The following is a 25,428-nucleotide window of genomic DNA, read 5'->3' as shown; positions in this document are numbered from 1 at the left end:
TCTGCCCTTGACCACTACCTCTCCCAACGCCCACCCGAAGATCTTCCAAAAACCTCGTTCCTTATCACACTTACCAACTTCATCCTCACCCATAATTACTTCACTTTTGAAGGCCAGACCTACAAACAAATCAGGGGAACGGCCATGGGAACCAGGATGGCTCAGTCCTATGCCAACCTCTTCATGGGCCGCATGGAGGCGGCTTTCCTGAAGACCCAACAGCTGCTTCCCCTGGCCTGGTATAGGTTTATAGATGACATCTTTGTGGTCTGGACTCATGTTGAAGAAACACTCCTTAATTTCCTCCATAACCTCAACTCCTTTTCGAATCTGAATTTCACCTGGTCCTTCTCCAAAACCCAAGCCACCTTCCTGGATGTTGACCTTCATCTTGTTGAAGCTCACATCCACACCTCTGTCCACATCAAACCCACAAACAAACAACAGTACTTTTACTTTGATAGCTGCCATCCATTCCACATCAAACGCTCCCTTCCCTACAGCCTAGGTATTCATGGCAAACGTATCTGCTCCAGTGACGAATCCCTCAACAATTACACCAATAATCTGACCAGTGCTTTCCTCTCCCACAACTATCCTGCAGACTTTGTCCACAAACAGATCTCCCGAGCAATACATTCCTCCCCGTCCAACAACAATGTTCCTACCCCGGACCACATAAAAGCATCCCCCTTGTCACCCAATATTATCCTGGCCTCAAATACATCAACAAATTACTCCGCCAGGGATACGACTTTCTCAAAGCAACCCCTGAAATGAGATCATGCCTTGACAAAATTCTCCCCACACCACAGAGTTGCCTTTCGTCGCCCCCTCCCCCCCCCCCCCTTAACTCCGTAACATCCCTGTTAAACCCTACAATATTCCCAGACTACCTTCTCTACCCAGCAGTTCCTACCCCTGTAACCAACCCCATTGCAAAACCTGCCCCATGCATCCCCCCACAACCACCCACTACTGGTAAAACAATACACAATTCAAGGCAGGGCCACGTGTGAAACTACAAATGTCATTTATCAGCTGGCATGCCTGCACTGCACAGCCTTCTACATTGGTATGACAACAACTAAACTGGCTGAGCACATGAACGGACACAGACGAACTGTCCGCGTAGGAGATGTCCAATACCCAGTAGCGGAGCATGCCCTCCATCATAATTCTAGGGACCTAGGAACCTGCTACACCGTATGTGCCATTTGGCTTCTCCCACCCAACACCAGTCCCTCTGAACTGCGGAGATGGAAACTTGCACTCCAACACATCCTTTCATCCCGCCATCCCCCTGGACTGAACCTACGTTAAACCACCTCACTCCCATTTACTTTTCAGTCTTCTCCTCTTTCCCTTTCCTCTTTAGCCATTCATGCATCTTTTCATCCTACATCTTTATACTATACACCTCTTTACTTCTGTATGCATCCTCTTTGGTTTGAAGCTGGCACAGTACCTACAGTAGAATATCTTTGGCTTCCCTCTGACAACCATACCTCCATCCTTGCTACCCTCCCTGTTTTCCTTTCCCTGTTGCTTCATAACCTGGGTTGTGAGTAACTGAATCCACTTTCCCTTCTTCCCTTTCTTTCCACTCTCTCCTCCCTGATTAAGGAACATTTGTTCTGAAATCTAGGAATGTAAATTTTCGGTTCTGTTTTTTGTGTATCTATCGGCTGTACTGAGCTGAGGTAAGTACTGGCCAGCCCCTCTATCTATTTGTTAGTATTTGTTTCACATCTTTATATGAGATGTTCCATTGATCATTTAAACAATATATTGTCCATGTTTCACTTCCATACATGGCTATACTCCATACAAATACTTTCAGAAACAACTTCCTGACACTTAAATCTATACTCCATGTTAACAAATTTCTCTTCCTCAGAAACGCTTTCCTTGCCATTGCCGGTCTACATTTTATATCCTCTCTACTTCAACCATCATCAGTTATTTTGCTCCCCAAATAGCAAAACTCCTTTACTACTTTAAGTGTCTCATTTCCTAATCTAATTCCCTCAGCATCACCGAATTAATTAGACTACATTCCATTATCCTCGTTTCGCTTTTGTTGATGTTCATCCTATATACTCCTTTCAAGACACTATCCATTCGGTTCAACTGCTCTTCCAAGTCCTTTGCTGACTGACGGGATTACAATGTCATTGGCAAACCTCAGAGAGTTTTTATTTCTTCTCCATGGATTCTAATACCTACTCCGAATTTTTCTTTTGTTTCCTTTGATGCTTGCTCAATAGACAGACTGATCAACATCAGGGAGAGGCTATAATCCTGTCTCACTCCCTTCCCAACAATTGCTTCCCTTTCATGTCCCTCGACTCTTATAACTGCCATCTGGTTTCTGTACAAATTGTAAATAGCCCTTAGCTCTCTGTATTTTACCCCTGCTGCCTTCAGAATTTGAAAGAGAGTATTCTAGTCAACATTGTCAAAGGCTTTATCTAAGTCTAAAAATGCTAGAAATGTAGGTTTGCCTTTCCTTAATCTAGCTTCTAAAATAAGTCGTAGGGTCAGTATTGCCTCACGTGTTCAGATATTTCTAAGGAATCCAAACTGATCTCGTCTGTAAAGAATTCGTGTTAGTATTTTGCAGCCGTGACTTATTAAACTGATAGTTCGGTAATTTTCACATCTATCAGCACCTGCTTTCTTTGGGATTGGAATTATTATATTCTTCTTGAAGTCTGAGGGTATTTCACCTGTCTCATACATCTTGCTCACCAGATGGTAGTTTTGTCAGGACTGGCTCTCCAAGGTTGTCGGTAGTTCTAATGGGATGTTGTCACTCCTGGGGCCTTGTTTCGACTCAGTGCTCTGTCAAACTCTTCGTTCAGTATCATCTCTCTCATTTCATCTTCCATTTCGATAATTTTGTCCTCAAGGACATCGCCCTTGTATAGTCCTCTATATACTCCTTCCACCTTTCTGCTTCCCCTTCTTTGCTTAGAACTGGGTTTCCATCTGAGCTCTTGATATTAATAAAAGTGGTTTTCTTTTCTCCAAAGGTCTCTGATTTTCCTGTAGGCAGTATCTATCTTACCCCTAGTGAGATAAGCCTCTACATCCTTACAATTGTCCTCTAGCCATCCCAACTTAGCCATTTTGCACTTCCTGTCGATCTCATTTTTGATACGTTCCTATTCCTTTTTACCTGCTTCTTTTACTAAATTTTTATATTTTCTCCTTTCATCAATTAAATTCAACATTTCTTCTGTTACCCAAGGATTTCTACTAGCCCTCGTCTTTTTACCTACTTGATGCTCTGCTGCCTTCACTACTTCATCCCTCAAAGCTACCCAATTCTTCTTCTATTGTATTTCTTTCCTCCATTCCTGTCAATCGTTCCCTAATACTCTCCCTGAAGCTCTTTACAACCTCTGGTTCTTTCAGTTTATCCAGGCCGCATCTCCTTAAATTTCCACCTTTTTGCAGTTTTAGTCTACAGTTCATAACCAATCGATTGTGGTCAGAGTCCACATCTGTCCCTGGAAATGCCTGACAATTTAAAACCTAGTTCCTAAATCTCTGTCTTACCATTATATAATTTTGATGATGTTAGGACAGCAACCAGCCACAAATTTACTTTTATTCCTAACACCATCAACATTTGTCTTTAAACAACAGCCACGGTCTCCATCATGTCATCATATGACAAAATTGCATTATATAATCTATCTGAAACCTGTCAGTATCTACTGGCTTCTTTCATGTCTACAACCTTCTTTTATAATTCTTGAACCAAGTGTTAGCTATGATCTGTGCAAAATTCTACCAGGCAGCTTCCTCTTTCATTTCTTACCCCCAATCCATATTCACCTCCAACGTTTCTTTCTCTCCTTTTTCCTACTGGTGAATTCCAGTCACCCATGACTTTTAAATTTTCGTCTCCCTTCACCATCTGGATAATTTCTTTTATTTCATCATACATTTCTTCAATACCTGCAGGCAGAGCTAGTTGGCATATAAACTTGAACTACAGCAGTAGGTATCTATCTTGGCCACAATAATGCATTCACTATGCTGTTTGTAGTAACTTACCCATATTCCTATTCATTATTAAACCTACTCCTGCATTGCCCCTATTTGATTTTGTATTTATAACCCTGTATTCACCTGACCAAAAGTCTTGTTCCTCCTGCCACCGAACTTCACTAATTCGCACTATATCTAACGTCAACCTATCCATTTCCCTTTTTGAATTTTCTAACCTACCTGCCCGATAAAGGGAACTGATATTCCACGCTCCGATCCGTAGAATGCCAGTTTTCTTTCTCCTGATAATGACATCCTCTTGAGTAGTCCCCATCCAGAGATCCAAATGGGGGACTATTTTACCTCTGGAATATTTTACCCAAGAGGACGCCATCATCATTTAACCATACAGTAGAGCTGCATGCCCTCGGGAAAAATTACGGCTTTCGTTTCCCCGTGCTTTCAGCTGTTCGCAGTACCAGCACAGCAAGGCCGTTTTGGTTAGTTTTACAAGGCCAGATCAGTCAATCATCCAGACTGCTGCCTTGCAACTACTGAAAAGGCTGCTGCCCGTCTTCAGGAACCACACGTTTGTCTAGTCTCTCAGCAGATACCCCTCCATTGTGGTTGCACCTATGGTACAGCTATCTGTATCGCTGAGGCACGCAAGACCCCTCACCAACAGCAAGGTCCATGGTTCATCTATACATAATCTTTATTACCATGTATTGTGCAACTTTTTTTTTTTTTCAAGCAAAAGTATCACTTGTACAACACAATAAAATTTATTAAGAAGATGTAGCTTTGTAAAATCCAGGAGTGCGTACGATGACAAAAAATTAATTTGCAGTGCTAGCAAATAATGCTTGTGTTAGAACTTCCATCCTGAAATGAATTGTGTTGTTTTGACATTTAGTTCCTTGATGCCCTCAGTACAACTGCCTTCAGTTGTGAAACTGAAAGTGATATGAAAAAGCCATGTGAAACTACCATGTATTACTAGTAATTTACTGGCACAGAATATTAGTCTATCTTATGATAATGTGAAAATGTCACATTGTCAATATATAATGTCATAGAAAAGTCCATTAAATCAGCTAGTTTCCCCATTACATCTCAATTGGATTCTCATAAACAATGGTAGAATATGTTCATCTGGCAAGCAAATGTTACCACCTTCATCACAGAAGTCCAGTATTTCCTTGTCTTGTGTCTTCTGACATTGAATCTACAGTATCAGTTCTTTAAGGGTATGCTGAATAGTCAATTTAATATTGGAAATAACTGAGAGCTCAGATTTACGATATTTTTATGCAGGAAATGAAGTCACATTATTGTAAAACTAATTATGGATCCCACTGTGGTTGCCTCTTTGAGGTGAGGGCTCGATATCATCAGATGGGGACTGCTGGTTAGTGCTCGCAAGCATCAACTGTTGCTACCTGCTGCCTGCCTGCCTGTCTTAACCAGTAGTCTTCATCAGATATCAAGCTGTTGCCTGGAAGAAATATTGTGAGATAAACAGAATGACGTCCAGGCCAACCAACGCGGATTCCAAAACATTGATCATGGGAGACCCATCTTGCACTTTCTGCACAACATACTAAAACCCTTGGATCAGGGCAATAAGACAGATGCAGTATTTATCAATATCAAAAAAGCATTTGACTCTTATCAGCAAACCCTCGATAAGTGCCAGAGCCAGGCTTGTGATCAGAGCCATCATAGAGGTTGTCGAGATGGCAGCTAATGCAGCAGTGTAAGCAGCATGTGTGGATACAATGGTTAAAGGGTTACCTGCCACAGCTGCAGCAGAGGTTCTAAGTAATCCCCAACAAATGACAAGCTACAGCCAGATACATTTGTTCTCCTGAATGAAGACAATGTGCTACCCATCTTGTGGCAGTCAGAGGTCATTGGTTGCATGCAGTAATTGGAACCTAGCTTGTGGTGACAGCACACAGCAAGTAGACAGTAACTGCAGGAAAGGCTACCTGGGTTTCCACACAGTGGGACAGCCACACAAGGGCAGAATAAGGGGAGGTGGGTCATGACTGCCAAACCATGCAGATGTACCTGTAATTGACTCACAATGCAATGTTAAATATACAGTCCACTTTTACCAACCATAAAGAACGAGGCAGTGCAGAAACAAAATTTCCGTGTCTGCTTAAAATCATGGATCACGGTAGTCTGGCAGATGCAGATGCCTTGATTTTCAAAATGCATTTCACTCAGTACTGCAACTACTTATTATTAGAAGTACAATTGTACAAGGTATCAAGCCATATTTGACTGGAATATTTTTTTGTCGAGAGGACACAGCAAGTTATCTTCGCTGGAGAGTTGTCACAGATGTAGAAATAACTTAAGAGTATGCCCCAGGGAAGTGTTGGGGCCCTGGCTGTTTATGTTGCATATTTATGACCATGTGGACATATTAACAGCTCAGACTTTCCACAAATTATGCAGTTATATGTAATGTACTGTGTGAAATAAGTTGCATAATATTTAACTAGATCTACATCTACATAACTACTCTGCAGTTCACATTTAAGTGCTTGGCAGAGGGTTCATCGAACCACAATCATACTATCTCTCTACTATTCCACTCCCGAACAGCGAGCGGGAAAAACGAACACCTAAACCTTTCTGTTCGAGCTCTGATTTCTCTTATTTTATTTTGATGATCATTCCTACCTATGTAGGTTGGGACAACAAAATATTTTCGCATTCGGAAGAGAAAGTTGGTGACTGAAATTTCGTAAAAAGGTCTCGCCGCGACGAAAAACATCTATGCTGTAATGACTTCCATCCCAACTCGTGTATCATATCTGCCACACTCTCTCCCCTATAACGCGATAAAAAAAACGAGCTGCCCTTTTTTGCACCCTTTCGATGTCCTCCGTCAATCCCACCTGGTAAGGATCCCACACCACGCAGCAATATTCTAACAGAGGACGAACGAGTGTAGTGTAAGCTGTCTCTTTAGTGGACTTGTTGCATCTTCTAAGTGTCCTGCCAATGAAACGCAACCTTTGGCTCGCCTTCCCGACAATATTATCTATGTGGTCCTTCCAACTGAAGTTGTTCGTAATTTTAACACCCAGGTACTTAATTGAATTGACAGCCTTGAGAATTGTACTATTTATCGAGTAATCGAATTCCAACGGATTTCTTTTGGAACTCATGTGAATCATCTCACACTTTTCGTTATTTAGCGTCAACTGCCACCTGACACACCATACAGCAATCTTTTCTAAATCGCTTTGCAGCTGATACTGGTCTTCGGATGACCTTACTAGACGGTAAATTACAGCATCATCTGCGAACAACCTAAGAGAACTGCTCAGATTGTCACCCAGGTCATTTATATAGATCAGGAACAGTAGAGGTCCCAGGACGCTTCCCTGGGGAACACCTGATATCACTTCAGTTTTACTCGATGATTTGCCGTCTATTACTACGAACTGCGACCTTCCTGACAGGAAATCACGAATCCAGTCGCACAACTGAGACGATACCCCATAGCTCCGCAGCTTGATTAGAAGTCGCTTGTGAGGAACGGTGTCAAAAGCTTTCCGGAAATCTAGAAATACGGAATCAACTTGAGATCCCCTGTCGATAGCGGCCATTACTTCGTGCGAATAAAGAGCTAGCTGCGTTGCACAAGAGCGATGTTTTCTAAAGCCATGCTGATTACGTGTCAATAGATCGTTCCCTTCGAGGTGATTCATAATGTTTGAATACAGTATATGCTCCAAAACCCTACTGCAAACCGACGTCAATGATATAGGTCTGTAGTTAAATGGATTACTCCTACTACCCTTCTTGAACACTGGTGCGACCTGCGCAGTTTTCCAATCTGTAGGTACAGATCTATCGGTGAGCGAGCGGTTGTATATGAGTGCTAAGTAGGGAGCTATAGTATCAGCGTAATCTGAAAGGAACCTAATCAGTATACAATCTGGACCTGAAGACTTGCCCGTATCAAGCGATTTGAGTTGCTTCGCAACCCCTAAGGTATCTACTTCTAAGAAACTCATGCTAGCAGATGTTCGTGTTTCAAATTCTGGAATATTCCATTCATCTTCCCTGGTGAAGGAATTTCAGAAAACTGCGTTCAATAACTCCGCTTTAGCCGCTTTAGCGGCACAGTCGTCGATAACAGTACCATCGGCACTGCGCAGCGAAGGTATTGACTGCGTCTTGCCACTTGTGTACTTTACATACGACCAGAATTTCTTCGGATTTTCTACCAAATTTCAAGACAATGTTTCGTTGTGGAACCTATTAAAGGCATCTCGCATCGAAGTACGTGCCAAATTTCGAGCGTCTGTAAATTTTAGCCCATCTTCGGGATTTCGCGTTCTTCTGAACTTCGCATGCTTTTTCCGTTGCCTCTGCAACAGCGTTCGGACCTTTCTTGTGTATCACGGGGGATCCGTTCCATCTCTTACCAATTTATGAGGTATGAATATCTCAATTGCTGTTGCTACTATATCTTTGAATTTGAGCCACATCTCGTCTACATTCGCATAGTCAGTTCGGAAGGAATGGAAATTGTCTTTTAGGAAGGCTTCTAGTGGCACTTTATCCGGTTTTTTAAATAAAATTATTTTGCGTTTGTTTCTGATGGATTTGGAAGAAATGGTATTGAGCCTAGCTACAACGACCTTGTGATCACTAATCCCTGCATCAGTCATGATGCTCTCTATCAGCTCTGGATTGTTTGTGGCTAAGAGGTCAAGTGTGTTTTCGCAACCATTTACAATTTGCGTGGGTTCGTGGACTAACTGCTCGAAATAATTTTCGGAGAAAGCATTTAGGACAATCTCGGAAGACGTTTTCTGCCTACCACCGGTTTTGAACAAGTATTTTTGCCAACATACCGAGGGTAGGTTGAAGTCCCCATCAACTATAATCGTATGAGTGGGGTATTTATTTGTTACGAGACTTAAACTTTCTCTGATCTGTTCCGCAACTGTATCATCGGAGTCTGGGGGTCGGTAGAAGGAGCCAATTATTAACTTAATTCGGCTGTTAAGTATAACCTCCACCCACACCAATTCACACGGAGTATCTACTTCGACTTCACTACAAGATAAACCACTACTGACAGACACAAACACTCCACCACCAATTCTGCCTAATCTATCTTTCCTGAACACTGTCTGAGACTTCGTAAAAATTTCTGCAGAACTTATTTCAGGCTTTAGCCAGCTTTCTGTACCTATAACGATATCAGCTTCTGTGCTTTCTATTAGCGCTTGAAGCTCAGGGACTTTTCCAGCGCAACTACAACAATTTACAACTATAATTCCGATTGTTCCTTGATCCATCACGTCCTGTAATTGCCAAGCACCCTTTGACATTGCAGCCCATCCCGCGCTTTCCCGAGGCCTTCTAACCTAAAAAACCGCCCAGTCCACGCCACACAGCCTCCGCTACCCGTGTAGCCGCCAGCTGAGTGTAGTGAACTCCTGACCTATTCAGCGGAACCCGAAACCCCACCACCCTATGGCGCAAGTCAAGGAATCTGCAGCCAATACGGTCGCAAAACCGTCTGAGCCTCTGATTCAGACCCTCCACCCGGCTCTGCACCAAAGGTCCGCAGTCGGTTCTGTCAACGATGCTGCAGATGGTGAGCTCTGCCTTCATCTCGTAAGCAAGACCGGCAGCCTTCACCAAATCAGATAGCCGCTGGAATCCAGAGAGAATTTCCTCAGATCCAAAGCGACACACGTCATTAGTGCCGACATGTGTCACCACCGCAGCTGGCTGCACCCTGTGCTCTTCATGGCATCCGGAAGGACCCTTTCCACATCAGGAATGACTTCTCCTGGAATGCACACGGAGTGCACACTGGATTTCTTCCCCTCCTTAGCCGCCCTATCCCTAAGGGACCCCATTACGCGCCTAACATTGGAGCTCCCAACTACCAGTAAGCCCACCCTCTGTGATTGCCCGGACCTTGAAGGCTGAGAATGATCCTCTGAAACAGGGCAGGCAGCTGCATCTGGCTCAGCCAGAGACAGTGCCTGAAACCGGTTTGTCAGACGCACCGGGGAGGCTTTCTGATCAGCCTCCGGGGACGACCCTCTAGATAATATTTCATAGTGTTGCGAAGATTGGCAACTCCACAACATAAAAAATGTATCCTGTAATTATATCAGATTCACAGTTGGAACTGATCAACTTGTACAAATAACTGGGTGTAACACTTCATACGAATATGACATGGAGTGATCACATAGGCTCAGTTGTCGTAAATTAGGTGGCAATCTTTGGTTTACTGATAGAGTAATGGAGAGTTCAATCAGTCTACAAAGAAAATTGGTTACACATAACGTTTTACTTGTCCTAGAATATGGATCCAGAATATTAGACCTAAACCAAATTTGACTAATATGGAATATTTTAATGTCTTCAGAGAAGGGATCACAAATGGTCACAGTTGTGGTGCTAGGAATATATACTGTGATCAACAGTATCCAGACACTTGGCTGCAAATGACTTAAAAGTTCGTGGCACCCTCCATCAGTCACGCTGGAATTCAGTATGGTGTTGGCCCACCCTTAGCCTTGATGACAGCTTCCACTCTTACAGGCACACATTCAATCAGGTGCTGGAAGGTTTCTTGGGAAATGGTAGCCCATTCTTCACAGAGTGCTGCACTGAGGAGAGGTATCGATGTCGGTTGGTGAGGCCTGACATGAAGTCATTGTTCCAAAACATTCCAAAGGTGTTTTATAGGATTCAGGTCAGGACTCTGTGCAGACCAGTCCATTACAGGGATGTTGTCGTCGTATAACCACTCCGCCACAGGCCTTTCATTATGAACAGGTGCTCAATCATGTTGAAAGATGCAATTACCATCCCCGAATTGCTTTTCAACAGTGGGAAGCAAGAAGGAACTTAAAACATCAATGTAGGCCTGTGCTGTGATAGTGCCACGTGAAACAAGGTGTGTAAGCCCTCTCCATGAAAACCATGACCACACCATAACACCATCCCCTCTGAATTTTACTGTTGGCGCTACACACACTGGCAAATGATGTTCAACGGGCTTTCGCCATACTCTTACCCTGCCACTAGATAACCAAATTGTGTACAGTGATTCGTCCCTCCACAAGACTTTTCCCACTGATCAATCGTACAATTTTTACGCTCCTTACACCATGCGAGGTGTCGTTTTGCATTTACCGGCGTGATGTGTGGCTTATGAGCTGCCGCTCAACCATGAAATCGAAGTTTTCTCACCTCCCGCCTAACTGTCATAGTACTTGCAGTGGGTGCGGTTTGGAAATCCTGTGTGATGGTCTGGATAGATGTTCGCCTGTTACACATTACGACCCTCTTCAACGGTTGGCAGTCTCCGTCAGTCAATAGATGAGGTCGGCCTGTACACTTTTGTGCTGTACGTGTCTCTTCACATTTCCACTTCACTATGACATCAGAAACAATGTATCTAGGGATGATCAGGAGTGTGGGAATCTCACGTACAGACATATGACAGAAGTGACACCTTATCACCTGACCACGTTCGAAATCCGTGAGTTCCGCAGAGCACCCCATTCTATTCTCTCACAATGTCTAACGACTGCTTAGGTCACTGATAGGGAGTACCTGGCAGTGGGTGGCAGCAGAATGCACCCAATATGAAAATGTCATGTTTCTGGCGGTGTCCGGATACTATTGATCACTTAGTGTACCACAACCCCCTACTTATTGCTCTAATAGGATCGCGAGGACAAGATTAGATTAATTGCAGCGTGCACTGAGGCATGTAAAAGGCCATTCATCCTGTGCTCCATACATGAATGTAACAGGTAAAAATTCTAACTGGTACAATGGAATGCACTCTTTGCTATGTGTTTCATAGAAGTTTCAGAGTATAGATGTAGATGAGATCCAGTAGTGATCCCAAGGGCCATATATTGAACATTTTTCACCAGGAAAGTCAGAAGATTTGTCGATATATATTACTTTTTAATTTGATCTGTTACTCAGTGCAACTTATGATAGAACTACAATGATTTATTTCAACTATAAAACAAGTTGCATGCTTAACCTGCCAAGTTTCTGAACAAGTTTACAGAACACTGCCATACCTTTTTAATGAAGAGAACAAAATGATCTCTGTAATTTCAGAAATAATAAACAAAGCAAAGTGGCAGTTAACATTTTTTTCACTTTTCAGCCCAATGTGTAACTATGGGCAACCGATAGAGAAAAGACTGACGTACTTTGGGGTTCTCCAGTTCTTGCAAATTTACTTACAGTTCCAGGTGCTGCAATAAAAGCTCGCTTGGTTTCATTTACACATTTCAAATACTTAAGCTCTTTATTCACTGAAATTAAGTTCTACTCAAAAATGTTACTCCTTTTTCTTGTTTTATTTGTTGTTACAACAACCTTTATTATGAATAAGTGGTTTATCAGTATGTGCAAGGGTGTATCAGTTAAATATAATGGTTACAACATACATTTTCATAGCTATAAAAGATCAAGTTATTTGTGTACTATGAAGATATGAGAGTCTCAAGAGTGTAATTATCAGACATTAGAACGAGTTCCGTATTCCTCAGCAGTTCTGTTGAAGTTTGGAAATGTGTAAACTCACGCAGTTGGCTAGCAAGTCAGTTTTAACATTATGCAGAACTGCATCTAAGCAGAATTTATAAAGTCATTGTTTACATAATGACTTAAATGCTGCAGCTACACTTCTTTTATTGGTGATAGTTGAGTAAAAAGTAATGCAAGGGAACTTCATGGACTCTAACACTAATTTGAAATGAACTCCCATTGGTGTGTGTGTGTGTGTGTGTGTGTGTGTGTGTGAGTGTGTGTGTATGTGTGTGTGTCAAAAACATAAAATATCTTACCTGATTGGGATGAAAACTGTCAACTGGATCCAAAAGCTGCCATAGTTGGTTTCCTTTCTCAGTCCATTCTTTGAATACTTGATGTACAGGATTTTCCAGATAAAACACCTCAAAAGATGAAAACTTCTGCTCTCCTGCTATGTTTTCTAGAACATCAGACAGTTCTTGTGCCCTCTGCAAAATTATCAATTTTATCATACATCTCCAATCTGTGGAGAAGTGTCACAATAGTTTATAACATCTTATTTTACAGATACCTCTTAAAAACAATTTCAGTGCTAAAAGTAGTGAAAGAATGAACTTAATTTTTCTTAAATGCTATATTTAAACTGTTGGAAATGGCCACAGAAATGGAATTTTTCAATCATGAAAGTAGTAAAACACAGTGTCATCAGAAATGAACTTGTAGCAACAAGAAATAATCTCTCGAATTGTCATACGAGACTAAAGCAGTGTTAATTGACACTACTGAATGCTTACAATATATGTGGTCAGGGTGTGAGAATGTCCAATTTACGAGAAGGACCCAAAGCTTATTGTGGCCAGCTGAAATGAAATCGGTAACACTTCTATTCTAGAAAAAAATTTATGCCGGAGTTTTTCATACACAGATCAGCAGTTTCAGGTGAAAGGAACAAATTTATCGTGACTGGTAAAAACAGTGAAATTACCGAGAGCTTGGGATGATAGTGCTTGAACTGGTCCTTCTTGTAAGAAGCTGAAAGGTGTAGGGGGAAGACAGTCAACTATGGCCACATTACAAAAATGGCAACGGCAACAGATACAAGCTAATTTCCATCAGAAACACATTATTTGGATCATGTTGCAATGTTCCATGAAAGAGGTATATACTACAGCCTGCTTTTATTTTACTGCAGGTAATATTAGTAGTTACATACGCCAAAACAATTGTAGGTATCTACAGTACAAAAATGTGTACTACTATGTTGTTGTTGTTGGTGGTGGTGGTGGTGGTGGTGGTGGTGGTGGTGGTGGTGGTGGTGGTGGTATCGGTCCTCGGTCCTGGGACTGGTTTGATGCAGCTCTCCATGCTACTCTATCCTGTGCAAGCTTCTTTATCTCCCAGTACCTATCGCAACCTACATCCTTCTGGATCTGCTTGGTGTATTCATCTCTTGGTCTCCCTCTACGATTTTTACCCTCCCTGCTGCCATCCAAATCCAATACTAAATTGGTGATCCCCTGATGCCTCACAACATGTCCTACCAACTGATAACTTCTTCTAGTCAAGTTCTGCCACAAACTTCTCTTCCCCTCAATCATATTCAACACCTCCTCATTAGTTATGTGATCTACACATCTTATCTTCAGCATTCTTCTGTAGCACCACATTTCGAAAGCTTCTATTCTCTTCTTGTATAAACTATTTATTGTCCATGTTTCACTTCCATACATGGCTACACTCCATACAAATACTTTCGGAAACAACTTCCTGACACTTAAATCTATACTCGATGTTAACAAATTTCTCTTCTTCAGAAACGCTTTCCTTGCCATTGTCAGTCTACATTTTATATCCTCTCTACTTCGACCATCATCAGTTATTTTGCACCCCAAATAGCAAAACTCCTTTACTACTTTAAGTGTCTCATTTCCTAATCTAATTCCCTCAGCATCACCCGACTTAATTCGACTACATTCCATTATCCTCGTTTTGGCAGCGCAACACATCAACTCGAACTCATCACTGTGTTTCTTGATTCCTTGAACCACTACAATGTACTCCTGGCATTGTGACATGAAACATTATCTTGCTGAAAAATGCCACTGTTGTTGGGAAACATGATAATCATGAAGGAGTGTAGGTGGTCTGCAAACAGTATAATGATACTACTTGGCCATCTTGGTGCCTTGCTCGAGCTCCACTGGACACGTGGATGCCCATGTGAATGTTCCTGAGAACATAATGGAGTTGTCACCAGCTAGTCTCCATCCCACTTATAGTGTCAAGGAGCTGTTCCCCTGGAAGACAATGGATTCATGCCCTCCAAGTGGCATGTGAAGAACATATTCGGATTCATCAGACTATGCAAGGCTCTGCCACTGTGCATCGTTCAATGATGATGCTGAGATGTTAATGTTGGCATGTGCATGGGTCGTCTGCTGTGGAGGCCCATCGTTAGGGGTGTTTGGTGCACTGTGTGTTCACGCACTTGTACTCTGTTCAGCGTTAAAGTCTGATGTTAGTTTCGCCACAGTTCACTGCCTGCCCTGTTTTACCAGTCTGCCCGGCTTATGATGTCTGTAATGAGTGGTGGCTGCCCAACCCCATGATGTCTGGAAGCAATGTGTGGTTTTTCCACTTGGTGAAATCACTCACCATAGCGTACCTCAAACACCTGAAAAATTGTACCAAGCCTCCAAGCCATAAAAATCTGCCTTCAGTCAAATGCAGATAGATCGTACGCCTTTCTCCTCAGTTGCTAGGTAACTTTCAGGATTGTGTTGATACTTTGCCATGCATTCTGTCATGCTAGTGTCCTCCTGGCCATGCTCCTGAGTCCTGTTCCCACTCTGCCAGTAGTGATACCAAAGGGACACCATCTGCTGGCAGACAGAAACACAGACATCATTGGAGGGAATGTAAGAACTAGCGTGCTGAGGTACAGAGACTGCAGCCTTGGTGGTAGCGTCAGCAGGCTCATTTCCTGTAATACCCACATAAACATCACAGTGGCTCCATCAAGAGTGAGCAAGTGACAGCCGGATGCACTGCATAGTCTGATACTGAGCAAAGAACTCTGCTGTAAATACTGAGTAGTGTTCCAGAAGCTGATACCAAAACATGTCAGTGCCAGTAACGAAGACACAACTGACACCACAGTCAGTCTGAGAGCCATCAATGTACACAAAGGTTCTATAGTGAAGTCCCTGTGTAGGTCGTGAAACTGAAGGTGGAAGAGCGAACTGGAAAGTGAACTCCAGGAGGGGACGTACCCCATACCAGCATTCAATGGAATCATTCAAGGAGGCGGCATACAATGGATGGCCATGCATGGCAGACAAATGGCATGCATATTTGTCAAGGAGAAATTCACAACGGTGGTTCAGCAGCTTGCGCATGCAGGCTCTCAATCGAGCTAGTGTAAAAGGTGCCAGTGGCCAAATGGATGCCACAATGGTGGATATTATTAAGATGGCATAAATGGGACGGACGTGTCAATGGAAAGGAACACGGTTGCTCCTGTGCTAAGGCAGAGGAGGTCAAATTGATTGAGAAGAGCAGCCAAGAGGGCTCATCTCGGACAGGTTCTGAGAGAACCCCAAAGAGAGTGGTGCATGTTGAAGTCAATAAGAAGCAGAAAGGGGTGATGCAGCTATCCAATAAGCTGGAGAAAGTCTGCCCTGGTGACAACAAATGATGGAGGGATGTAAATGGCACAAAGGGAAAAGTTCAAGTTAGGAAGGCAGGCAGTCAGTTGACTATGAACACCACACATCATCCCATATTAGCAGCACGGCTATGACTCCCCTGCAAGATGGAATACCATCCTTGGGGGAAAGGTCAAAACGGCCTGGGAAGAAATCCAAAGGCTCAAAGCGGTTGTGAGGACAAAATTTTGTTTCCTGAAGGCAGAGAACAAGCAGATTCTGCGACTCAAAGAGCACCAGTAAATCCTCTTTGTTGGATCGAAAGCACAAACGTTCCATTGAAGGAGAGCCATAATGAGGGAAGACAAGAATGGAAAAAAATGAAGGGATGTCACCTTGGCAATTGTTGAGTGGCAGCCTTCAGAGACTCACTGCTACAGAGTGCAGAGGCTGGAGGATCCTGCTAACTGAGATCTACAGAGGCGTTGGCACTCTTCCTCTGTTGATCTGCAGAGCAGAGCAGAAAAATGGTTTGCAGGGTGCACTGGCGACAAGAGTTTGGCCAGGCTATGGTATTGCATGGCGACACTGTCAAAGAGGATCTCCGATTTGGCAACAGAGAAGACCGTTTGACTTATTGGAGGGCCTTTCTGGTTGTCAGAGAAAGACTCACAAAGAGACGGCACGACCGTGGGGTCGGGAATTTCTCCGAAATTTTGTGTGGTGAAAGAGAACCCCTAACACCTCACGTGGTTAAAATATTAGGACGCACTACCCGTAAAATCCTGGGAAAAATCTATCCAAAGTTTCTTACGTGCCCTGTGAGTATAAAATGTTAGTCCATTGCCAAGCCGCTGTCTGGCCTTAATGGTTAGGGCTCAAACTTTTACGCCAGAGGTCTCGAGTTCGATTCCTCCTCTGGCACTTTTTTTCTGTTTCATTTTCTCTTGTTATTCCACCAATTATTCAGATAGTTGCCCAAACCTACATTATCTTTAACTAATTAGTTACATTGCTGAATAAAAATTATTTTCTTTTTGTCCAACAACACAATTTATGGTGGTGGGTTTTCCATTTTTCATTGTAAAGTATATGAGGAGGGTTTTTAATTAGAATAACAAAGTCGACCATGAAACATTCAGTTTTTATACATATAATAATTATAAACAAGAACCGCAGTGGTAATTATCGTAAAAACAAACAAAGCAATAATTTTTCTGACATCTTGCGAAACATATAAAAGCGGATTCTTTACAATTACAGGGCATTTGCAATAAATCTGTACAAAAACATGCCGCATTACCATTTACGAAAATGTTTTGAGTTTGTGATAATTTTGAGGCAAACCAGGCATATTCAATCATGTCTCGGAATATTGGTGACAACAACTGATGGTGAATTATAGAATGAATTTTTAGACAATGTTCCCGGGAATTAATTTCACGACTCTACTGTAACAATGCGCTGCAATTTTACAACCACTTTTTGAAATTTTTAACTTGCCTGTAAAAGTAAACATCACAAGGTTACACCAAAGAAGTGCACTTTGGAGGTATGACTCTTACAGACCAAGTTGGCATATTTTCGTCATCATGAAAAATTGCATCACATATCTTCAGATTCGTTTGACCTCCCCACGAGTCAATGAGAAATAAATATTTTTTCTCCCCGATGTAAGCTTTTAAACATTTCCGGAGAAAATCCATGTATAAAACTGTTGTTAATTCTCCAGACATCGATGATGTTACTATGACGTTCGTACAAGTATTGGCATAGCCATCTATTAATTTGCGAATACAAGGTCCGAAATGACCGGCTGCTTCTTGTAAGCATATGAAGACGAAGCAGTTTTCCAGATAATGTCATTGAATATTGTGCGGTGTACGATTGCGTCACTTTATTCAAATCCGACTTTTTCACGAAAACTGTTTTACTCCCTTTTTCAGTGAGAGTCCTGTTGAAAACAGATTGATATTGGCATGCTGAAACAATAGTATTTTTAATATTAAATAATATTCAAATATGAATGTATATATCTTTTTTCTATAATTAAATTTGAATTGATATATTTTACATCGGTAAAAACATTTTGTATGCAGAAAACAATTATTTACCTGTTTGGTCAGTATTTATCGCATAATCCTCATGGTATTGAGGGATTAAACGACACATCTGCCAACGAAAGGTCTCGCCTTAATGTCCTCCATTGACACCGCTTCTTTTTTCAAAACCAGTTTCGTGATCTTGTGTTGTGAAATTCTGTGCTTCTGTTTAAATGGCGTGACCATCGATCAGATGCCTTGAATTTGAAATTGACGAATTGTGCAGCTGTAGCCAATGCTCATTACTGTAAATTTCTTGTCGTGACTTGCTGATATTGCTGTCTTGCTTTTACACAACGGTTGTAGGTCCACGAATCTATCGCCTCAAATTCATCCATTCACGTACTACCACTTTTAATATCTTTCTCCCATTGTGAAAGATGTGGGGTGCACTTTAGCAATATTCACGACTTTGTAGGCAATGGGAATCACGTCTCTTTTAAATCTTTTCGGTGACAGTTTATATTCATCTGGAGACGAATAATTTTGCGGCACTTCGAACTGTTCGTCGTTTCCCTCACATTCTTCACAATCCTCATGAGTGTGAATTAATTCCTCTTCAGTTACGAATGTTTTTTCACCCTAAAGTTCCTGTGTATTATTATAAAGTTCTCCGGCCAATATCATAGCATCGCGAGAGATTTCTTCTGAAGATGTCGATGCAATTAAATTATTTTCCGTCAACAGCTTTTCATAATACATCACTGCCTCCTTCAATCGTAATTCTGTTAGATAACTATGAATGGATTCTTCAGGAATTTCTTCTCCTATTCCAGATGAGCCAGCAACTTCTTCGGTCAATAAGTTTAACCTCAGATCGCAATAACACGATGAAATTTGAAACAGGCATGTCTGTTCATGATGAAATCAAAAAACAAACTGTTTACTTCTCACGGCTCATGCACAGTCTTATGCGCAGATGACCATTATAATCCCAAGGGGACCCTTACAAAGCCCATTTAAACCTTGAAACCCTATAAAACGAAATAGAACAACGAGCATGAATATTTTTCAGTGAATGAAAAACTTTACATTCTTGAGCTAAAATAATGAGGTTTTTGAGAAACTTTTTGAATAATTGGTGGAATAACAAAACAAAATGAAACAGAAGAAAAGTGCCGGGGAAGGAATCGAGCCCGAGACCTCTGGAGTAAGAGTCCGAGTCCAAACCATCTAGGCCAGACGGCGGCTTAGCAATGGACCAACATTTTATACTCATAAGGCACCTAAGAAGCATTTAGATCACTTTTTCTTGGGATTTTCGGAGTAGTGCATCCTAATGTTTTAACCACATGAGGTGTTAGGGGTCCTCTTTCACCACACAAAGTTTCGGAATAATCCCCGATCCCACGGTCGTGCCATCTCCTTGTCAGATGTATGTTGGCTGGAGGGACATACGAAGTCTTTATGGGAGTATAGCAGCCGGATGTGTAGCAGATGACTTCACCCTAGGAGGCGAATGTTTGGTGGCTTGTTTCACAGCTGGATGAAGAGACAGTGATGCTACCACGACACTGGGCGATTTCATAACCTCAGTGCTGAATTTGAGGTTGCATGTCTGTGTGCCCACGTCCGTCATGGTGCTAGATGCAGCAACAACAACACTGTAAGTGTCAGATGGTAGAATGCAGGGTTTGCGTGTAGCGTGCCAGGTAGGGTACTTTTTCCTTTATCCGGATCTCCTGGACATGGGACAATCTCAAGAGGAGGCTGCATGGTCGTTATTGCAGTTGATACAGCAGGGAGAAGGATTCAGACAACAGCCCTCGTGTGCATTCCTACCGTAGGTTACACATTTGTCCGTGTGTCAGCAAGACATTCAAGTGGGGATAAAACAATGACACTGGTAGCAGCGCATAGGGTTTGGAACGTACAGACGGACTGTCATAACTTCATAGTCTCCTTTGATCTTGGACAGAAGCACCACTCTATCAAAGGTGAGAAAAAATGTGTGTGTGTGTGTGTGTGTGTGTGTGTGTGTGTGTGGAGGGGGGGGGGGGGAAGGGGAGGGGGGGGGGGGTTGCGCGTGTGCACTATGAATGCATTTACCTTTTTCATCACCCAATGGGTGGTAGTGACACCCTGATCAGAGATGTATGTTTGGATTTCTGCCTTGTTCACAGTAGTGTAAATAACACCATGGGAAGAATTCAGAGTTGTATGGCCCTCAACACAAACAGGGTAGCCATGGAAAGCGAAGGGGCAAGCAGTTGCTGTGTTTGAGAATCAGAAGCAGTCTCCATAAGCAAAGTGCTAATGCATAAACAAGAGCAGGATTTCACAGGGCCAGCAATTGCATCATCATCTTTCTGAATTAGAAATGGATTTTCCGTTGCCATGGACTGACGATCTTCAGTACGTGAAACCACAAGGAACCATGGTGCAGCTGGGAGGGTCTTTGAATCGGGAACTTCATTCCATTTACATTTGGTAGACATGGACTGCAAACATGATCATTGGCACATTGTGAGTAAATCTCCCATGACTGCCAGCGTCTCCAATGGCATGCTCCTTCGAACTGCCTCAGGTGATTGTTCATACATCAGGTCATACCTCTGGAACACCTGACAGAGGGACCAATTGGCAATTTGGGAAGGTAGAAGCTCAGGCAATCACCTCTCCCTGGGCCTAGCCCGTACCAGGGGTTACATGCAAACCATACCTGTCAACCTGTGGCTAAGAATTACGTGTTACCCTGTCACCTGTTACCCATCAGACCTGTGGGCTGGCTTTCGGAAGCCTGCAGGGAGGAACAAGAAAATGTGGAGAGAAAGGAAAAAAAGAAATGAAAAAACAGTGGTGAGACTATTCTTATGTCAGTTATGGACATGCAGAACATTCCCAAAAACACCCCAGACATGTTCCCCAATGGAGGGGGAAAAAGAACAGCAAGAGGATAGGCATGCAACACGGAAGGGAAAATATGCTAAAATGGCTGGGGGCCCATGGTAGCCAAGCACGAACCTTCCAAAGAGCAGCGAGCCCCCTGTGTAGACAGTTCCTTGTGGTTTCACTACTGAAGACAGTCAGTCCTTTGCTACAGTAAATACGTTTATTATTCCGAAAGGTGTTGATGCAACTGCTGACCCACAAAATCTTGCTCTCGTTACGCAATGGCACTTTGCTTTTGGAGACTACTTCTGATTCTCAAGCCCAACAACTGCTTCAGCTTTGCTCCTCCACAGCTGTTCTCTTCATACAGAGGCCCGTCAAACACCAAATTCTTCATTTGATGTTATTTACACTAAGTTGCTTAATGGGCTGACCGAGACATAAATCAGAACATACTTACCTGATCAAGGTGTCATTGAAGATCAAGCAGGCTATTTCTGAATGTAATGTGCTGCTTCCAGTGACATCATTACAATCACACTTGAATGTCTGTTGACAACTGACCAAATGTGTAACCTGTGGTAGGGATCCTCACAGGGGTGACTGTCCACCTCTTTCTCCCTGCTGCATCGATTTCAATGGCAACCATGCCGCCGCCTCCCTAGATTGTCCCATGTATCTAGATGAGTGGGCCATCCAGGAGACCTGGGTGGAGGAAAAACTGCCTATCCTGTTGCTCACAAGCTGCTGGTTAATCGGGAACCCTGTGTTTTCCCACCAGGCACTTACAATACAATTCTTGCTACATCTCTTTTCATGAAGGACATGGCCATGCAGACATACAAACTCAAATTCAGCACCGTGGTTGTAAAATCACTCGGTGTCATCACAGCATCCCTGTCTCCTTCTCTTCCAGCTGTGAAACAAGCCACCAAACTTTTGCCTCTTGGGCTGAAGTCACCTGCTACACAACTGGGCAGGCTGGAGAGGACAGAAGGAATACCCTGCAAAGATTTTTTATGCCCCTCCAGCCAAAAAACTGTCTGAATCATCACTTACACCTCAAAAGCTCCAAGAAATCAAACAAAGGCCAACAGTCTCCTCCTTGGCCAACCCGGAGGTCCTCTTTAATGGTATCGCCACTGTATTCCCTCAACCAGCGAACCTCCGTGTTGTCGGTGTGTACCGCCAACCATTTTCTGTCCCCTACTCCGCAGACCAATACCTCTATTGGTATACTCTACCTCTAGAGTGCTGATGCCTCTGTAGATCTCAGGGAGCAGGATCCTCCGGCCTTTGTGGCCTGTAGCAGTGAGTCTTCTATGCCTGGCACTCAGCAACTGTTGAGTGCCTCTCCTCCAATGGAACGTCCGCGTCCTTTGATTCAACAAAGAGGAATTACACCTGCTCTTGGAATCACAGTGTCCACCTTGTTCTCTGCATCCAGGAAACAAAATTGTGTCCTCTTGACAGCTCTGACCTTTCACATTTCTTTCAGGCCCATTTTAACCTTCTCCCTGAGGATGGCATTTCATCTCATGGGGGAGTCATACTGCTCATGTGGGATGAGGTTCACAATCTAACCATTTCCCTGACCACCTGGCTGCAAGCTGTTGCAGTCCACAATTTTCAGTCCTCATTTCACCTTTTCCCTTTGTACCATTTACATTCCTTTGTTCTTCGGTGTCACCTGGGCAGACCAACTCCAGCTTGCTGGGCAACCCCCCACCCCTTTTGCTGCTTGGTAACTCCAATGTGCACCATCCCTTTGGAGGTTCTCCCAGTGCCTGTCTGAGAGGTGCCTTCTTGGCTGACCTTCTCAATCAACTTAACCTAATTTGTCGTAACATGGGAGCACCCATGTTCCCTTCAGACTGCACACACACACACACACACACACACACACACACACACACACACACACACACACACACACACAGAGAGAGAGAGAGAGAGAGAGAGAGAGAGAGAGAGAGAGAGAGAGAGAGATATTCCCATTTGGACCTCTCTTTCTGCACTGCACAGCTTGCCCGTCGTCTCGAGTTGTCTGTTCTCTCTGACATGTACTCGAGCAATCATTTCCCATACTGCTGAATCCTACCCCATGTATGTGCACACCCAAATGGCATCTTTCTAAGGCTGACTGGAGGCTTCACTCCTCACTGGAGACCTTCAATGAACATTTCCCCAGTTACGATGACCAGGTAGAATATCTTACAAACATTATGCTTGCTGCCACAGAACATTCCATTCCTCACACTTCATCTTTACCGTGCAGTGTCCTGGTCTCTCGGTGGACTGAGGCATGCCGAGATGCAATTTGCACACGGAGACATGCTCTCCCCATTTTTAACCATCATCCTATGACAGCAAACTGCATTTGTTATAAGCACTTGTGTGTGCAGTGTTGTTGCATTCCCAGGCAGCAAAAAAAGCTAGCTGGGTTTCATTTACTAGTTTCTTTAACAGTTCCACTCCTCCTTCAGTCATGTGGGCTAACCTCCAACAGCTCTCTGGGACCAAACTGCATTCCTCAATTTCTACCCTGTCCATAGCAGATGATGTCATTGTGGACCCTATTGCCATCTCCAACACCTTGGGCCGTTATTTTGTGGAGATTTTGAATTTCCTCCCACTATCAACCTGCCTTCCTCCATCAGAAATAAGTTGAGGCAGCTCAAGTGATTCTCTTCTCCTCAGAATCCTGAGTCCAACAATGCTGCCTTTACTATGAGGGAACTAGATCATACTCTCACTTCATCCCGATCCTCTGTGATGTTCACATTCAGATGTTGCAAAACATTTCATTTGTGGGCAAGCACTTTCTCCTTCAGATGTATCCACACATCTGGGAAGAGGGCTCATTTCCCAGATGCTAGCATGAAACCACTATCATACCCATACCTAAGCCCAGCAAGGACAAATAGCTTTCTTCCCGTTACCACCCCACTTCTCTCACCAGCTGTGCAAGGCGATGGAACGTATGATTCATGCCCACTTGGTATGGTGGTTTGAGTCTCATAATTTACTAACCACTGCACAATGTGAATTTCGAGTGCACCGTTCTGCAACTCACCATCTCATCACTTTGTAAACTCATGTCATGAATGTTTTTCCGATTTGGAGAAGGCCTATGATCCAAGGCTGCAAGCTCCTCCACTTCCTTCATGAACTTTTAAAAGACAGTTTTCAAAGTACATGTGAGTTCTGCCTTGTCAGACACATTTATCCAGGAAAACGGTGTAACCCAGAGTTCCGTTCCGAGCATCATCCTATTTGCTATCGACATTAACCCTATTATGGCCTTCCTTCTAACAGTCACCTCTGGCTTCCTTTTCATTGACAATTTTGGCACCTATTGCAGTTCCTCACACACTTGTTTCCTTGAGCAACATCTTTAGCATTGTCTCAATCGAACTTTACTCATTGAGCATCAACAATGCCTTTTGCTTTTCCACTGACAAAATTGTTCAAATGAATTTCTGGTAGCGCATTTGGTTTCTTCCAATGTCTTTACATCTTGGGCCTGTTGCTCTTCCATTCGTTGAAACTAAGAGATTCCACTGACCTTCCCATGTGTCTTACCTGGCCACCCTCCGTATGCAGAGCCTGTGCACAGAAGCTGCCAAAATACTGCTGTCATATTGCCATGATTTTCTCCTCAGCAGATATGCATGCCATTTGTCTGCCATGTTTGGCCACCCATATTATGCCTCCTTTGATCACCAGTGTGGGGGACAACCCTCTTCTGTTACCTCCTGGAGTTCGCTTTCAGCTGTTGCTCTGGCAGCTTAACTCCATGCTACCTACCACTATCCCAATGTGTATGAACCTTTCACACCTTGGCTTCATGCTGCAGCCCATTTTGCCCTTGGACTTTATTCACTTCCTCAGAACACTACTCCAGACTCAATCTATCGCTGTAAGTTTCTTGACCCTCATATGGAACTTTGCGATAGTAACTTTGTGTATATTGATGGCTCTCAGACTGACCGTGGTGTCGGGTGTGCCTTCGTCATTGGCACTGATGATTTTTGGTATTGGCTTCTAGAACACTATTTGGTATTTACAGCAGAGCTCTTCACCCTGTATCAGGCCACTCAGTACATCGGGAGACACAGGCTTTTCAATTGTGTCATCTGCTCCGACTATCTCAGTGCCCTTCAGAGCCTCTGTGTGCCATACACATTCCATCCCTTGTGGAAGGGGTCCAAGAAAGCTTTCTCTTGTTCACTCTTAATGGAGCCGCTGTGATGTTCATGTGGGTC

The 25,428-nt window shown here is 43.2% G+C and overlaps 1 protein-coding gene across 1 annotated transcript in view; it reads right to left on the bottom strand.

Moving 5' to 3' along the window:
- The window catches only part of LOC126277940 (acyloxyacyl hydrolase-like), a 90,214-nt gene that overhangs the window by 28,147 nt on the left and 36,639 nt on the right, over positions 1-25,428 (bottom strand). Inside the window, exon 10 of the mRNA XM_049977533.1 lies at positions 12,894-13,067. Coding sequence (XP_049833490.1) covers positions 12,894-13,067 — 174 coding nt within the window. The remainder of the gene's footprint in view (positions 1-12,893; positions 13,068-25,428) is intronic.

This window comes from Schistocerca gregaria, chromosome 6 (assembly GCF_023897955.1).
Source record: "Schistocerca gregaria isolate iqSchGreg1 chromosome 6, iqSchGreg1.2, whole genome shotgun sequence".
Taxonomy (NCBI): Eukaryota; Metazoa; Arthropoda; class Insecta; order Orthoptera; family Acrididae; genus Schistocerca; species Schistocerca gregaria.
Note: the sequence above shows the minus strand (reverse complement) of the source record. Positions and strands in the feature narration are given on the sequence as shown.